This window comes from Eschscholzia californica, unplaced genomic scaffold (assembly GCF_041429995.1).
Source record: "Eschscholzia californica isolate CP2 unplaced genomic scaffold, dmEscCali1.0.p SCAF_1, whole genome shotgun sequence".
Taxonomy (NCBI): Eukaryota; Viridiplantae; Streptophyta; class Magnoliopsida; order Ranunculales; family Papaveraceae; genus Eschscholzia; species Eschscholzia californica.
Window position 1 is genome coordinate 38669124 of NW_028238198.1, and position 18236 is coordinate 38687359.

The 18236-nt window shown below is 35.8% G+C and overlaps 3 protein-coding genes across 5 annotated transcripts; 1 reads left to right on the top strand and 2 right to left on the bottom strand.

Moving 5' to 3' along the window:
• Positions 1-2359: 2359 nt before the first annotated feature.
• On the top strand, positions 2360-3055 carry LOC147566670 (uncharacterized). The gene has a single exon (XM_086655210.1). It carries the CDS (start codon positions 2360-2362, stop codon positions 3053-3055), a length of 696 nt encoding a protein of 231 aa, XP_086511336.1.
• A 4599-nt stretch (positions 3056-7654) lies between these two features.
• LOC147566671 (microbial collagenase) lies at positions 7655-12130 on the bottom strand. Of its 2 annotated transcripts, XM_086653180.1 has the most exons (5): positions 10629-11242; positions 9824-10543; positions 9553-9747; positions 9390-9449; positions 7655-8109 (listed from the first exon to the last, which is right to left on the bottom strand). In XM_086653180.1, the coding sequence occupies exons 2-5, from the start codon at positions 10070-10072 to the stop codon at positions 7810-7812; spliced, it is 804 nt and encodes a 267-aa protein (XP_086509306.1). In that variant the 5' UTR covers positions 10073-10543; positions 10629-11242; the 3' UTR covers positions 7655-7809. The 2 variants fall into 2 exon arrangements, with proteins under 2 accessions (XP_086509306.1, XP_086509305.1); XM_086653179.1 differs by having other exon boundaries at positions 9824-12130.
• A 720-nt stretch (positions 12131-12850) lies between these two features.
• Positions 12851-16476, bottom strand: LOC147566672 (DNA ligase (DUF1666)). Of its 2 annotated transcripts, none has more exons than XM_086653183.1 (6): positions 16004-16476; positions 15249-15913; positions 14817-15170; positions 14357-14731; positions 13971-14185; positions 12851-13760 (listed from the first exon to the last, which is right to left on the bottom strand). In XM_086653183.1, the coding sequence occupies exons 1-6, from the start codon at positions 16144-16146 to the stop codon at positions 13515-13517; spliced, it is 1998 nt and encodes a 665-aa protein (XP_086509309.1). In that variant the 5' UTR covers positions 16147-16476; the 3' UTR covers positions 12851-13514. The 2 variants fall into 2 exon arrangements, with proteins under 2 accessions (XP_086509309.1, XP_086509310.1); XM_086653184.1 differs by having other exon boundaries at positions 14817-15173; positions 16004-16396.
• Positions 16477-18236: the final 1760 nt, after the last annotated feature.

The following is an 18236-nucleotide window of genomic DNA, read 5'->3' on the forward strand; positions in this document are numbered from 1 at the left end:
CATTTTGATCAACAAACAGTAGATGCAATCAACTCTATTAGTATCAATCCCAATTCAGAATCAGATAAACTCCTATGGACCCCTTGTGAAAATGGAAAATTTTCTTCCAAATCATACTATCAACAACTTAGGGTTAGACCCATTTTAAATCAAAACATTCAAGACTTCCCATGGAAAAAATTGTGGAAACAGAAATCAATAATCCCCAAAGTAATACTGTTTATCTGGAAACTACTTCATGATGGGCTTGCAATCTATGGTAACCTAGCTAAATTCGTAACAAACATTCAACCATTTTGTAAGCTTTGTAACTCAGGAGAGATAGAAACCAACATGCATCTATTTGGGTCTTGCCCTAAGTTCAGAGAGCTGATAAATTCTACAAATAATGATTGTCTTATGAATCTAAGTGTGGATCCTATTCGAAATATGAAAGAGCTATTGGAAAGAGGAAGAAATGGAGAGAAAGATTTGCAGGTCTATACTTATCTATTATGGGGCTGGTGGAAGGAAAGAAATGCTTGGATTTTCAGATCAACAATACCGGATCCGACTCGCTGCTGGTGGCAAATAAAAAAAGAGGTACAATCTCTGACTCCTTTGACTAACCCCTTCTCTGAACTCCATGATGAACAGGAGATACAGTGGCAGCCTCCTTCTCCATCCCAAATAAAAATAAACGTAGATGGAGCCTTCAAACCTCCTCACGCGGCGGCAGGAGTGCTTGCTCGAAATCATTTGGGTGAGATATTGAGATCAGCAACGATGGAGTTTTTACCAGTTTCGCCTCTTCACTCCGAGTTGAAGGCTTTCGAATTAGGGTTTAATCTAGGCATCCAGCTGGGTCTTCAAGCATTTATAGTCGAAGGAGATAGTAAAGCAATGGTTGAGATGCTAAGTGATCCAGATTGCTCCCCTCCGTGGCGTATTTCTAGAGAAGTGGAGACGCTTCGTGGCCGAATATCAGCCGTGGATGTTACCTTACAATACTGTCCACGAATCTCGAATATGGAGGCTCATAATCTGGCGAAGTCTGCCTTTAATCCTTGACTAGAACTCAATTAGTTTTCTAGTCCTTTCAGTTAACTTGTTTCATCTTTGGTTATCCTTTTTCTTGTTTTTCAAGATTGTAACTTTGGATGATTTATCTAGTATGAAAGCTTTATTCAAAAAAAAAAAAAACTAAAATGATAGTTTCATTTTATATGTTTTCATCTGTAAATTTGTTTAACAGAGTTTAAAACTTTTTACCATGACAAATAAAAGAAAAATAAAATAAAGAAGAACAATAACAGTAACCTAACAAAAAATATCAAAATATCAAGCCATGACAAGCCATAACAAGATCAATGAATCACAAAATCAAGCCATTTTATATGTTTTCATATGTAAATCTTGTTTTTGAAGAAGAAATTATTGAAATCTCTGATGATGATGATAACTCAAAACCCCCTTATTACCTTGCAAAGTAAAGGACATCCCTCTCCCTCTCTCTTAAAATCTCCCAAATCACAAACCCAAAAACAAAATTTCTTCCCTAATACAACAAAAATCTTCAAGAAATCTGAAATCAATAATAACATGCAGAGCAGAAGCATAACAAACAACCAAATTAATAACTTTACTAAGTTCTAACATTACTAACCATCCATTGTTGTTGTTTGAGTTAGAGGGAAGGAGGCAGAGAGAGAAAGAAGGAGGCAAAGAGAGAGAGGCGTGAGATTTAATTTAGACTTAGGGTTTCTGATTTTTGAGGACTTTTATAAGGGATGAAGGGTCAGCCGTTGGATCCATTTCACGCGGATCCAGGGTAAATTAATGGGCTCTCTATCGGGCGGGCATCGGACTCGGATATCGGGCGGGTTTATCGGGCCGGGACTCGGATTTGAGTCCCTGTCCGAGTCCCGGCCCTATAAGCCCGAGCCATCGGGCCGGGTAAGCCCGGCTCGGGTAGCACACGGGCAGCGGGTCCAAACGGTCCGGGCGGATCGGGCCGAATCCCGGGTTCCTGGACCGTTTTCCCACCCCTACCCCAGATTAGAACAAGTCCAGCCTCAGCCTATGTTGGGCCATAAAATTCACTTTTTTACCAGCTCAACCAAAAAAATTGGCTCCAATCTCAGCCCCTCTTGCGGCTTTTAAATTTGAATTTTGAATTTTCTCTTTACCCATCCAACAACCATAATAAATTTCTATACAACTTCTCTTTCTCGATAAATACAATTCTCTTTCTCGACAAACTCACATCAAACTCTATAGCCTTCTTTCTCTACAAACTTGGTGTACTTCATCCTCTATATTATCTTTTCTATACCCTCAATCTTTCTCTACAATGAAAAACAAATTTATGTTATTGAACATGATGTTTGAAGAAGATGAATGGGTTGCAGAAAGAAATGATGATGATCTCGGAAAGTTAGAAGAAATGGAAAAGAATGCTACACGAAAACGTTCTCGACATGTTGGTTCGGTTATGGGTCACCAAACGATATATCGTAATAGACAACTCGGTCATGAAACTATTATGAGAGACTATTTTAATGAAACTCGAACGTATGATGATACAATGTTTCGCACACGCTACAGGATGAATTGTGATTTACTTTTGCATATTCTCAATGCCGTTGGGAGCAAATGCCCTGTGGCATGCCACAGAACCTACACTGGTTGTGTCAAAGCCCCAACTATCATCCTAGAAGCAGTTGCATCGTCAGACCTCCATATATGGCATGCATTTTGTGGGATGCCTGGATCATGCAATGACATTAATGTTCTTGAGCGTTCACCGATTTTTTATAAACTGTTAATGGATGAGAGTCCCCCGGTTAATTACGTAATTAATGGCACACAATATGATATGGGATATTATCTTGCTGGTGGGATATACCCTCCATGGAGTACCTTAATCAAAACTACTATTTCTAATCCATGTGGCCTGAAAGAAGCATACTTTGCCAAAAGACAAGAGTCGGTTCGAAAAAATGTTGAACGAGCTTTTGGTGCACTGCAAGCACGATGGAGAATTATTCAGGGACCGTCACGTTGGTGGGATTAAAGACAATGAGTGATATCATGAAGGCGTGTATATAATGCATAACATGATTATTGAAGACGAAGGACCAAATGCTACAACCAATGTCGAGGCATATGAAATGAGTCTGATACATCGCGGAGAATCTTTATCGGACGAATTGCTTGAACGTATTGGTCGAGTTAGAAGCCAGGAAAGCTATACTCGGTTGAAGGCAGATCTTGTTGAACACTTTGGAGTACGAGATCTAACGATGACAATGAATAGATTTTGGTCGTTGGATTACTAAAAATGTATTTTGGATAGTTTGATTATCAATGTAAACGTTTGATTATCGATGTAAACGTTTGATTATTAATGCATTTTAACTATTGATTATTAATGAGTCATAATCATCTTAAATTTTTTTTTTTGTAATAATATTTGTTTAACAAAATAAACAAATTTGGACCATTGGATGGATCCAACAACCAAATATGGTCGTTGGATTAGAAGCCCCAACATGACCAATGGTCAGTTAGGGCGTTCAATCGGCCCTTAATTAAGGATCAGCTGAGGTTGGACTTGGGATCTGGGATTTGAAATTCAAACTTCCAGTCCCAAGCGCCCCAAATTGGAGATGCTCTTCTGATGAGTATCTGTGCCTTTCAACAAAAATAAATGATGTGTGTCTGTGCCAAAATAATGAAAGTCGACCAACTAAAAAGGCATCATAATGTTAGACAAAAAAGTTACTGCCACTATAATTACAAAGAGGTTTTAAGTAAGGGAGGATAACTTAAAAATCTTAAATTTGAGAAATAGGAAATCGCATCCAATCTAAAATAATATTTGAAAAAGGAAATTTATTTAGTAAAAGTACAATTTTACACAAAAATGAAACTTGGGGTCGGATTCGTTCTTACTATAATTTCAGCCAAATCAACGTGAAAAATATTTTTTTGCAATTTCTGAACAAATTTTAGTTTGTTCTCGACAAATTTTAAGTTTCTGGAGAAATTCGTTATTTGCGAAGCATTTTTTTTATTTTGTCACAACTACCTGTTTGATTTCTACTTGTGTGGTCGATAAAAACATTCGTTTGTCTACCAAACTAGAGTTTGTCTTGAATAACCTGTTGTTTGTGTTGAACAAACTCCTACTTATTTATTACTCTTTTTTTTGTTCCCTTTTCATTTTTTCAAGGTAATATATTTGTCTGAAACCTAGTAATTTGTATCGAACGAAGAACAGTTTATCTCCAACAAACAACTGATTAGAAAACAAATATGATTTCCAAAATATTATATATTTATATACATCAAAAACATCAAATATAGATAAATAATAATAATAATAATAATAATAATAATAATCAACCATAGATTAAACCAGATACAAAAATATTAAAGTTTGGTCAAGAAAAGATCATAACAAATTTGTGTATAAATGACAAAAAAAATCAAATTGTTCTTGAGAGAGAAACTGAAACACCAAATTGTAATATATCCTGAAAATCTCTTGCATCAATCATACATCGTACATCAATTGGCTTGGACACATTTTTATGATATAATATGTTTATAATCGCTATGAGGCTTTCCTACATACACTCGAACACGGAATGATGAATTTCCACCCCACAGAGTTTTGATCACGTGACATTTGGTTTTCGGAATGAACACGCATTCAACTGAGTTTGCACATCTTATCGCATCTTTACTTAATCGGTTGGAAACACAATACCAAAGAAATGGATTATTTCTCTTGGATTCTGTTGTACAAAATTTTATTTTTGCTCGATAATACTAACAGACAAAAATATATCTTAAATTGTTAAAATCACACTTACAGAAAAGCACACAGAAACAGAAATGTAAACCTTTAGAGAGACGAAAACAATTTTTTTTCCTAAATAAGAGATAAAAAAAATTAACTCTCGTTTGTGTATAGAAAAGAGAATTTTTTTTATCATAAAAAGACTTTTCAATAAAAGAGATATTTTGTTTTAGAAAAATTCTCACTATTATTAGAAAATATATTTTTTAATTATAAAGTGAATATTAAGATACTTTCAATAAAAGACATGTTTTACATCCTATTTGACAAAAAAGAAAATATTGTTGAGTAAATAGCTTTGTTGAGCAATTACCAACATAATTTAGCATTTCTGTTTCCTTCGACATTTGTAATTGTGGCTCATGTAGTCATGTATTTTGTACTTTGTAAATTTCAGATAGATAATCTCTCTTCCCATAAAAAAGCAAGGGAGAAATCCATCCTTCTATTAATTTCTCTCTACTCGTTATTCAAATGAATACAACAATCTCTCCCCCTCTGTCTACAATAGTACGAGCTTATACTGACCAATGACAATCTATATAATAAAACAGAAGGAAAAATACTGACTGGTACAAACATCCTTATTTAAATATGCATATTATCTAGAAACTTTTCATTATTATAATAAAGTCATTTTCAACATCAATGATCCAAATTCAATCATCCCCGATAGATCATAGAAATAATCCTCAATCAATCCTTCCTCATTAATTAAATAAGGATCAACCCAAAGCAACAATATATTCTTTAGTCATACTTTTCGGGAAGTTCTAAAGGCGCCTCACGTAATTGCTTTTGGCGCCCCAATTGCATATTAATGTCTTTGAATTTTGCCTTTAGATTAGGCGCTAACAGTAGTTATATGGGGCTTCCATTACTGCACATTGGTTTTTTACTTTTGCTCTAGGTCGGGCGACTCAACTCTTTCTCTCGGGAAAAACTCTTTCTTTCCTCACCCGTTACCAACTTAATGGATAATTACACTATATTTTGTCGGATGTAATTGTCTAATATTGACCACAACTGAAACATCTCATCCCATTTTGAACCGTTCAGTAATTTTAGAGAGTCTGAATTCCAAGTTAATGATTTTCAAGTGTTTGAAGTCGAGTTTGTTCTTAAATTTCAATAAGAGGTTGTCAAGCGTTACCTCCCAAATTTTGATAGGAGAAAAAATCTTGATTGATTCCAAGACGTTAATTTCTCAAAACATGCTATGCAAACTACATCCTCTTTTGGCATGCCAAACTCCCTAGCATCCGTTTAGGTGGCACTTATGATCTTTTTTAATCACGGTGTATTTATCCCATGAACTCTACATAAACAACAAAAATTATGAAATTTTGGTCTATTTACCAATCACCTATCAAATAAATTCTTATATGGTAGAAGATATTTCCTTTCGAAGCTACGAATCCCTTATTAGAAATGATAACTTTGTCGGATTCGATTAATTCTTTGTTCTCTTTATCTTTACAACATAAATTTAAAAACTAGACATTATTCATAGATTTCTTAATTACTATCTCCTTCACTACTACGAGTACATGCCTGGAGGACAAGAAGTCTCACTTTTATAAGTTGGCTGACGTTGAAACTTTGAGCTCATATTTGCACATCGATCCTTACACATATGGAGCTCCAGATTTTTCAGTGATATTTTTGCTGGTTCAATATAACATCTAAAGGTAGAGGTAAATAACTTATTTTAGGTATACATCGAATAGTCGAATTTTTAACGGGGAGTGATCAATTGGATTCATCTCTTGGTGATTTTCATCTCCATGATAGACAACGTTTTAGTTCTTGCATCCTTATAAATTTATTAGTACACAACCTAAGCTCGGGGAAAGAGAGATTATGGGTTTATGGGGTGTGTTAGTGAAGGTCCAAATATGCAAAACATGGCATGTGTCAATTACAAGAAAATTTTCATCTTTAGAGTTAACTTCCATTAAGTCAATCGGATGCAAAAGAATCAGATATCTTCCATTCGAAGATAAATGTATGATCAATGTTAAAGTTTTGTATCACATTAGTTTTACTTTTATTAGTTGCTCTATTTAGTGTTGTCACATAAACTTCAACTGAACATTTCAATTTTCATGGAACGAGGTGATTTAATAATTTGAGTAACAAAAATTCCCTTTGGTCTTTGTCGACACTTTTCCAAGATTTCACACAGTGACATAAGTTTACATGTGCAACTGTAATTGCAAAACATATATATCCAATATTTAATTTTCTTGTTTACATGATACATCAATCCACCCCTTTTGTTTTTTATTTGGTATCAAGGTTTTTTTTATATTTAAATGTGAATTAACATTCTCTATTTTGTTTGTTTTTTTGTTGAAGGATCTATTTTGTTTGTTTATATATGATTTTTCTTTTATGTTTAGTTATAGTTTTAATAATTTTTTACACCTCATTAGAGTAAGACAAGAATAACATAAAAAATCTCAGATGCGAAAAACATTTACCGTAAAATATGCAACTACGTAAAATGTTCAACAAAATTCTTACGTGCCTTGCGCACGGATTATACCCTAGTAAAATACATAATACATCCGTGTATGGGCCGGTCGTGCCTCTTTTTGTTTTTTAATTCAAGGGAATTTTTTGTTCATTACTTCGGACTAAATATTTCTTTATGGCTTTCATATTGTGTTGCAGGTCTCGATAAAACTTCACGTCACACTCCCAAATTCTTAGACAAGGCGCAGTTTACATTAATCGATTGCGAACAAGAACCAATAATAGATGTTTCATTTTCCTACTATTATTTGATGTTTGCTCTACTTTTGTTTCACAACTAAAGATCCTTGACATTCATGAATTCTTCTTCCTTTGTACACAAAATACATAAAAGAGGAGATATGTCTATAAGAAATTGTTTCTATGTGTGTTTGAAAAGTATAGAGAAAGGGAAAATAGAGACGGAATAAGAAAAAGTATTATGCTGTAACACGGCTGCAGCGGCACCAGAAAGCAGTTCCACCACCTCGTCCTTGGGCAACAGCGATTTCTTCATCAACATAAAACCAGATGAAGAAAGGATCTTTGGTGCTCGGTTCCCTCATTTCCTCGTCTTTTTGGCTCCCAATTAGGCTTATTTTGAAAGGACCAAATGGTCCTACTTTTACTTTCATTAACTCAAATACAAATGCAAGCATCTTCTTCTTCCATGAAAACCTTCCTTCAAATGTCAACCACCCTAACTGCCGCAGATACACTCCGTTCTCTATCCTTCTCCCCTGAATCAAAGAATCATAATTTCAACCTATATACACCGATTCATCATCAAATTTCTCACTATGTTTTGTCCAGTATTGGTGGTAAACTTTAAAATCCAGTTTATGTTAGTAAAGTAAGATAACTTTATTCCAATTACTTTCCACCCTTTGGTTGGAGTACTTACCAAGTCGGTTTCCACCCCCTCTGGCATACCCCTTAAAGTATGCTCACATTTCAAAAAAAAAAACTTCATCCCAGTAAGTCGTGTTATTTTCAAAATTAGAGGAGTTCTTTGACGGCTTACTTAATACCATCATTGTCTTTCTATACAAGAAGCATCTTGAGTTGGAATTTGGAATGGAGTATGCATGGTACTTTGGCGGTTTGGCCTATCATGTGTGTGCTTAGTTCTGGTATCATGTTAAGTTAGAGGATATCAGCTGAAAACCTATTGGCAATGACCAGAGAGCATCTTGGTGTTATATGGGAATTTATATAGGCACAGTAGAAATCACAAAACACGACCAACACTAAAAGCACTGCATCCACAAAAAAGAAGTTACCAATGGCAACCCCCTTAGTTATACAACCTTCTACTTTCTTTAAAAAGGGAAGAAAGATCAAGATAAAGATCTCCATCTTGATCTTCATCTTCACCAACACAAACCTATCACATCATCTCTCTCACAATCACTCTCCTCACCAAATCCACAAACTCGCCTAACCAAAACTTTGAACTCCCCACCATCTCTAATGCTAGGGAACAAGAAAAACTAGACAAACTCTAGGCAGAATTCCTATGTGGACTGTCGTGATTCGTGCTTTTGATGATTATGATCAACTAACAGCGAATCACAACAAGCCACATTAGATTTCTGCCCAAAATTTGCCTAGTTTTTCTTGTTCTCTAGCATTACTCCACATTGTAACCAAATTCGAGTGAACCCAAAATCTAGAGAGGCTTAGCAGGGCAGATATGGGATTAATATAAAATTTGCAACCAAACCTTTTCATTAGATAAACAACAAATTGAGTTGAAATACCTAATCAAAGGAAACATGCCAATATCTTTCTAGCTTGAGGCCTTGAGATTCCTATACGAATCTTACGTACTATGTGTGAACTTAGAGTAAACCTTATTTTGTGCAAACTTTCTATATGGAGCTAAAGTAAACACAAAAAATATTATTGATCATATCTGAAATTTAACAAGTGCGAAATTGGTTTAAAGGGTTGGCAATTTTGATAGTTTGATCTAATAGAGCGAGTAGGGGAGAAGAAGACGAAGAAGAGAACTTACAGCTGCATCAAATCGTTGAACAGCAGTTATAGGGAAGTAGCTACCACGCTTTAACTTATCCTGATTAACAAAAAAACAATTCACCAAGTCAGTTTTAAGTTTTAACTGGCCACTATAACCACAAAAACCTAAAATTCTAAGAAATAAGTAAACTTCAAGTTACTTGAGAAGTGAAGATAAGCATCCAGGTTCTGCCAGGTGATTCGGTGCCGCCCAGGGTTTCAAGAAAACCTGAAGTATCCAAATGCTTTGTTTTCTTGATAACAGAGAGAGCAGCAAGTACCTTTTCTTTCTTTACCTTCCTAGTCTTAGCTGCTTCTTTTAACACCTTCAAACTCTCATCTACTTCTCCTCCTCCCTGTACAATCACAAAGGATTATAAACAAAAGCGAAAAATGGGTATGATTATGAATCACCAAAAGAAAAATACTTACTTCAGAACTTTTGTCATCAGATTGTTCTGTTTCTTCTTGAAGAAACCCATCCTCACCATTTTTAGTAGTAGACAGGGATGTTTTTTCATCTATACTGGCTTTGGGCTTTACTACTGAAAATCTCTCAGAAAGTTTATTACTGGTAGTGGTGTGTATGAGAGAGAGAAACTGTGGTTTTGGGGAGAAAGCTGCAAAAGGATGAGGTTTGTGAATGGAGATTAAAGATGTTATATTTACAAGTGATGCCATTGTCTCTTTCCTATATTCTTCTTGATCTTTAGGTTGGATCTTCTATTTCTCTTGGTGATGTATTCATTTTCCTTATGATTGGTTGGGTAAACAAATCAGAATATATAAAACAGCTATCCATAATTTGCAGCATATATTTCAATTTCTTTTTCTCTGTTTATCCATTTAATTTTGGTTGGTAGATATTCTATCTCAGTTTTCTGCCTCTCTTACCTCCCCCCCTCGAGCTAGGGCCCCGTTTTTTTCGCAATACGTGATGATGTATTAGTACTTTAAGTTACATTACACATCCAAGCGAGTGGTGCAGTGTATGAGTCACTTACTGAGTGGATTAATGCTGGAGCATCACCACTTATGTTGTGCAAGTGGATGAAGTCGATCTGTCTAAGATCAAGACCATCTTGGGAAACATCTCTGAATTTAAGCTTGATGAAAAAGGCCAAACAATGCGTGATTCATTCTTGATTTCGTCTCTGTGTACAAGACTTAATGTTAACCCATTTTGTTTGTATACTCGAATTGGAATGGTCGTAACTAGTTCCTGATCCTTACTAACCTCCACGAAAACTCTGGCTTGATTTCGTCTCCGTGTGTTTTATCATTGCTAATGTCCTGGTGCCAAGGTAACTAGCAATAAATGATATCCCTTTTTTTGTTCCAACAAATTAGAGGTACGTTACGGAAATTGACCCATATTGTAATGGAATCCAATTCTGAAATCTCTTGATCAATAAATAATCTCAATATCTGAGAATGAACAAACGATTTGAGCTTGAGACCTTGAGTTCTCCTCGTTGTTGCCAAGCTTTGAATATGGGCACTGTGTACTACCGGATATGGTAGTCGACCTCGACCTCCCACAACCGCTCCAACTAACATTTGTCACAATGCTTCTTTTCCACCTCGTAATCAGAAAAAGCATTGCCTCCATCATTCAATTAGCATCAATCATTATTGCCATTGGAGGGGTGCAATTGAAAGTTTTAGTCACTGAGGGTCTGATTTCTCCATTTTCCGGAACAGCTTTGCCCAGTTTGAAATGGAAATCGTTCCCTTTTGCCCTAATTCAGACGCGCCTCCATTGATAGGGTTTCCCCGTGTTTCAGTATCTGTTGAGACAACTGAGTGAGGAACAGTATAGAGGGGGTGTCAAGAGTGAAACACCAATCTATCATCAGTTACCATGACTCCCTGAGTCAATTACCCGGTAAAAGATCTCCCTGCCAAAATCACCCACTTATTCACTATACATGAACCTACATCCTAATTGAGTTTTTGGAAGTAGGGGCCCCTTGAAATTGCTAATGGCGCCTCATAAAATGATTGACTCTAGTCAATACAATTAGACCTCTGACATCTATGGGACACGAACCAGTTCGAAAAAGGAAGCATACTCTGATTGGAGGGTCTGAAAAAGGAAGCATACTCTGGGACACGAACCAGTTCGAAGGTCTCAGACTGGTTTGAATCCCATACCACTATAATTTTTTAGATTTGAGGGAACCGATTCCTACTTACAGATCAATCGAAGTCAACCTAAAATCGATGATAAGCACTTTTCAAGTATTTACCCACTTCAAAAGAAATTCAAACACTAGATTAAAAGATAAAATCATTACAAAAAAACTAGGATTTTTAAAACCGATGTCTAATAAGAAATGGAGATTTTTTTGAAGCCCATCTTTAGTCACTTTCTTCAATTAACGAATTGTAGATGATACCCATCAAAATAACACGAAGAGATCTAGGGGTTTCGATGAAGATCTTGAAAAAGAAAATCAAAATGAAAATGGAAGAAGAAAAAGAAGAAAAAAATTCAAGGAGTGTTCCGGGTGCCGATAAAAAAAGAGAGAATAAAGTACAGACAACCTACAATCCTTCTCCTTTTTGAAACTTGGAGTTTTTCTACTATTGCTCAAATGAAAGAGGGAAGGAGAAATCGTCTTCTAACTCATGTTCTAGCTAACTATGCAGTCTCTGGATCGGTGCTCGTGTGTCTTGACTCTAGCATAGAGGAATCAAAGTTGGAATTCTGTTTCTTCTAGGTTGCGGGACAATACTCGAAATAACTACTTGTATTTGTTTTGAAACAACTACCTGGAAAATGTGTAGGTTTTTCATTGCTTCTTTTGTTTGTTTCATAATTGGCATGAAAGCATAAGAAGCTTGGGTTGAATCTTACTCCATTTTACATCTTCTTATTTGTTTTTTCAATTAGTTTACTTCACATCCACCTTTCTTTGATTCATCTTCGAAAAAGCAAAATGTACAACTTGGGATTTTTCTTTTGAGTTGCTCCCTATTAAAAATTGTTTCTCAACATATGTTGAAAATATTAACATACTTCTCGTTTTAAACAATTTTAAATTTACTTTGTACATAAGATTGTACAACGCAAATAAGGAATAGGCTATAGAGATGCTTAGTAACCAAATATAATAGTGTGGGTTCGATTCTTTGGTGTGGGATAGAGATGTTTTCTAACGAGATCTACGATTTTATGGTCGATGTGGGATAGAGGTGAGAAAATATCATCAATTCCACCTAATTGATATTTTGAAATTTATTTTGGGATGGATAAATGTGAGGTCCTATTTGGATCCAAAATACAAAATTTCAGATAAAAAAAAAAAAAAAGTTTAAGTAGTGTATCAATGGAATTATGGACACCATAACTTTAGGAGGAAGAGGTCAATGACACACCTTCACGTGTGCCATTAGGGCAGCTGCCATTGACATATTTTCTTTACACTGAAATGATTTTACATGAAAAAGTGCTTTAGTGTTCAACATCCGATAAATCTCATAATAAGCCAAAACCAAACAACATTGATTAGTCTCTTTATTACTTTTATTATATCCTAATAGCTCAACAAAAAAAATTATTTATCTATCTAGTTCATAAAAAGATGGGTTATTGCTTTCTAGATCAATCTTCTCTTTTCTCTTTTAAAACGAGTAATCCACGTAAGACTCTTCTTAGTTCTTCTTTTGAGTGTGTATCATGTGCCTTACTTTTTATTCCACCCAATTACGTGGTAGCTTTGCCTTACCTACCTACCTATCTTTGATTCAAAACCCTAGTTTAGATAAACATCATTTAAAAATAAAAAGATACATAAATTATAAAATAAAGAAAAAGAAAAGTTAAAGCTACCTATCCTCATGTTCCTTCCTTTGTCTTTGCTCTTTCACTTTTAATTTCTCACTAGATCTCTTGTATAATTAAGGAAATTTACTTCCTTTTCTTTCTTAGATTCCAAATCAACATTTGATACCCATTGTCACCCACATGAAGTTCACTTTGATTTGTGGGGTTTCCTTCTACCATGTTATTGTATACTAATACTTACAAAAAAGTTAGGGTATCTAGTATATTCATGACTCAACTCCCTGATACAGTCCTACTGCACATTCATGGTCATTAAAGCAACACCCAGTGTTAGTGTGTAGGGAAAAAGATTGGTGCAGAATCTCTATGTAGTTTACCTTCCCAAACTCTGACTTTGTTCATCTTTTCTTCACACCAATGCAATTGTTCTTCACTGATTTCATTCATTCTCAATACCCTAGACACAACTTTTAGATCTATCAGACTCATCATTATTTCCATTGCATCATCCTCCTTTAGTCTTCTCCTAATTAGGCATTTTCGTGCTCGGCACAAGTCTTTGATCTTCATCTTCTTCTGCAAATAATATATTTAAGTTGAAGTGAGAACAAAATTTAGCGTAGACTAAAAAGGGTCTTTGATTTTTGCACTTATTAAGTGATTTTGATTTATTAAGTCGTGATGGACTCTCTATAAGCCCCACGAATCAGGTGTCAGCATAGTGCAAGAAAATAGGGAATCGGGAAGTTAAATAGGAAACCTTATTATAAAGTATTAATTACTTACTCTTTTATTTGATTTTTTCATCAAGTGGAGATAAGTCGGATCAACCGTTTTCCTCTGGTTCCTCTTAAAAAAAGCTTTAAAAGCATCACAAGGCGTATTTTTATCTGCCTTCAAGAAATTCATGAAGGTTCGGATAGCATCTTCAATTGCTCGTTCGAACTTTCTGGATGAAACTGTAATGCTCAGACCTTCCTTCTTCTGGCCATCTTCTAAATCTTCATCAATCATAACCAATATATATATATATATATCAGAAAGGAAGCAGCTATGGTAACTGACTCATGTGAATCTGACGTATCTAAAGCTGATTCGTTCGAGTCATAATAAATTTTCATGACAGACCATCAACATGCAACCAAGTACGACATAATAAAAAGAAATTGTACCTCGAAACTCTGGAACTTGAAGTAAATTTGGTGCTGACTTTCTCATTCGAGCATAGACTTCAGGTCGACGACCATGCTCGTATGGTTCATTCTCGATGAAACGTTGTAATAAAACTTGAAACTGCTGAAACTGTTGAGCTACCTGACCAGGCATCCCAGGATCTTCTTCCTTATGTGTTGCTCTAACTCTCTGGAAATTCTTGTAGTTCCAATTAAGAGCTTCCCATGTTAAACAAATTTGAGCAACATAAGCAGTTTCAAGTTCTTGATACGGGTTACGTCGACCCGACTCGTGACACTTGCTTTTTGTTGTTAACTTGTGCATAATTCTCTGTGATATTGACTTGGGACACATTTCTATAGCTCTAAGAGATTCTGAAATTGGGTGATTTTATGTTAGTAAGACAATGGCAATGATAATGAACAAAATAGGTTTTCAATAAGCAAGTATTTTAATTACCTGTCTCACTTAGTTTTTGCGCAGTAATTCGGTCGAAAAACAACATTTCTTCATCATATTTTCGAAAAACTGCGTAAGACTCCCATGTCGGGCAACTCCTCCGAGATGACGAAGAGAATGGATCTTCTGTCCCAGAATCTCTATAACTTATTGAATTTCTCCATTCCGAAGAACTCTTAGATGTCGATCCTTCGGTACATGACTCTCCGAAGACTTCTCGGACAACATTTTGTTGTAATTGAACTTTTTTGGTTTCCAGTTCCTTAGTCTCTAAAACAAAATAGTTTCCATCTTGAGATAATTTAGTTTTCTCAGTATCATCTTTATGGTTGTATTCCTTATAATTGAATTCTTCTGCTTTAATTAACAAAACAACTAAAGTTAGGTCAAATAACATAAATCAAAAAGCAACTATAAGGTCTTGATACTTACCTTCAGAGGTAGTGTCATCATTTTGAACTGGTCCACTGTTATTGAGATCTATTTGAATTGGTGTAGCAAACCCATTATCGCTTGAATCGCCTGCCGTTTTTGTATTCCATGAATCAATATGCTCTTCCAAAATCATTACATGTTCTTCACCTTCACTTTGTTCATATTGGGAAGCTTGCGAAAAATATTCGGGTGAATGTTCGTCGATAAAAACGACTTCACTTCTGTTCTTGTCATGAAGTAAAGACTTCCCTCCCTTGCTTACACCATCAACATTGTCATCATCATGTTTTTCTTCTTCTTCTCCGTCTTCATCTTCTTGTTCTTGTTCTTCTTCATCTTCGAGTTCATCTTCATCTTCGTCTTCGAACTCTTCTTCTTCTGCATCTTCATCTTCGCACTCTTCTCCTTCATCTTCTTCTTCTTTGTATGTTGTATCTTGGAAGCATTGGAGAGGTTCTTCATCGCGATCAAATACAACTTGATCAGATATGGGGTTGGGATCATGACTAGGTAAGAATACAAGGGATTCACCACCATGAATGATATCAGCTACCAAATGATTATCTTGTTTCTCAGTGCATTGAAAAGTGAAGAACCCATGATCATCTTCATCATCAAGAAAAGTACTATGTCCATAATTTTCCACAATATCTTCACAGTTACTGCAAAAGAAAAAAAATGCATAATGAGAGAGAGAAAAAAAGAAAAGATGTAAAACTAAAAACAAATAGATAAAGAAAGAGAGTAATAACCTTAGTGAAAGAAGCTTGTTCCAGGTTAAGTGGAAGAAATTAGAAAGAAGAATGGAAGACAAGTTGAAGAAGAGGAGGAGAAAGTGGAAGGAGGTTGGTGAATTGAAGAACAACATTAATGAGGTTTCATTTGAACCCTTCATGATGATGTTGTTGTGGAAATGAGTCTCTCCTAAAACGACTCACTCACCACTAACCAAGATAAAGCTAAAGGCTTAAGAAAAGAAAGCAAGTTAGCACCTTTGATGGCCCTCCTGATTCCCAAAATGCCCATTAATTTAAGTCAAATGGTATATATGTCCTATACCACTGAATAACCATTATCAAGCTTTTCATTTTCTTGGGTAGTTAGATATACTTAACTTGCAAGAGAGTTTCCATTTCGAATTTCCTAAAAAGGAAATATTATTTTCTAAGAGGGTAGTACACTCCGTCTCCCACCAATGTGAGATTTTTTCGTACAACAATACCATGAAAAAAGTATGCTAAAAAATGTAGGATGCATCAGATATTGACGTGGACCGTCCAGATTCTTCCTACTTTGAATTTGAAAAATGGGTTAAATCTAGGCCCTCCACGTAGGTTCGGGTATGGATTTGGTCACAGTTGCCCCCCTTAAACATAAAAGGTCTACACACTATGCTGGTTTTTTTTCGGATTTTTTTAGAAATCGACTACAATCTATGTTAGTCGTTACAAGGCATTGGTACATCATGAAAATGTGATAAGCACGATAACCGCCTAAGTGGCGGACCCACCCAGAAAGTTCTCTTTGTGGGGGCACATTTAATTATGTGTTAAATAATAAAAAAAAACAAATACCATCATTAATCACAAAAACTGGCGAGCATCAGTAAGAATCTCTACCGAAATTAGTTATAAGTAAATTACCAAAAGAAACTTTCAAATTAATGATCCATATATGTCATAAGATTGCTCTAAACTAATTAGGCTACGAAATCTAAATAAATAATAAGGGTTAATTCTGTTTTGGCCCCCATGTTGTGACCAACTCACCGTTTTGGCCCTCAATTGTGTCCGACAGTTCGTTTTTTCCTCAAAGAACCAAATTTCTTATCAAAAACTCGGGGGCCAAAATGATAATATTTCTGAAAGAAAAAAGAAAAAACCACAAAAGCCACATCACCTATTTCTTTCTCCTCCACTTCACCTTATCTCTCCTCCATCACACCACCTCCTCTCCACCTCACCTTTCTTCTCCGGCGAATGATCGCCGACCAGAATAAAAATTCTGGCCGGTCACCTTTAACATAAAAAAAAATTCTTTCTCTTCTCCTCCTTTCTCTCTCTTCTTCTTATTCTTTCTCTATTTCTCTCTTCTTCGTCCTCTCTCTTCTCTTTATCCACCACACTCTCTCTCTCTACCAACTATCCGGCGAAGGGGAGGAATAAAAAAATTTCTAGAGAGAGAGAAAGGAGAGAAAAAATAAAATAAAAATTTAATATTTGAAGGTCGCCGGCCGGAAATTTGGCCGGCCGGCGACCCCTACCGGAGAAGATGATGATGTGGCGTGATAGGTGACTTAGCAGAGAGAGAAAATGAGATGGAGGAGAGAGAGTAACGGACAGTTAAATATAACGGAAAATGGGGGCCATACGGGAATATTTGCTAAAGTAGGGGGCCAGGCAGGAAGCTGGTCACAAAGTTGGGGGCCATTTGGGAAATAACCTTTATATTATTTATTGATTTAGGAGTGGATATATAACTTATTACCCCCTATTTTTTGACCTTAGACTCAAAAATCCAAAAAAAAAGTAGGAGCAAAAACAAATGAGTAATTTTAAAAGGGTTGCCCAAAGTGTTATTAGTTCATAATCGGTCCTCAAATAATTGCCTTTTAGATGGGAGCCAATACCACTTGAAAGGGCGTCCTTAAAATCACTCAAAGAAATTATTCAAAAAATAAAAAGATAAAGAGGACAGTGGGGCTCAAAACTATGCCCTATTTAGTGGTAAACTTAGCACAACTCCATTGAGCTGACCACCGTTCATTAGTGATTGATTGGTGGAATTGGAGGTATATTAAGCAATAAAACTCTGATAATTTGGGGCTATAGGGTTTTTTGACTCGGGGTCGTGGGGCACATGACTCCATAGGCCCCAACGTGGGTCCGCCCCTGGCCTAAGTTAAACCAATAATAAAAGAGTTGGCCAACCAAGTCTCCACAACGTTACGTTGTTAAGAAGCCACTGTCTCTCTCTTTTCCATTC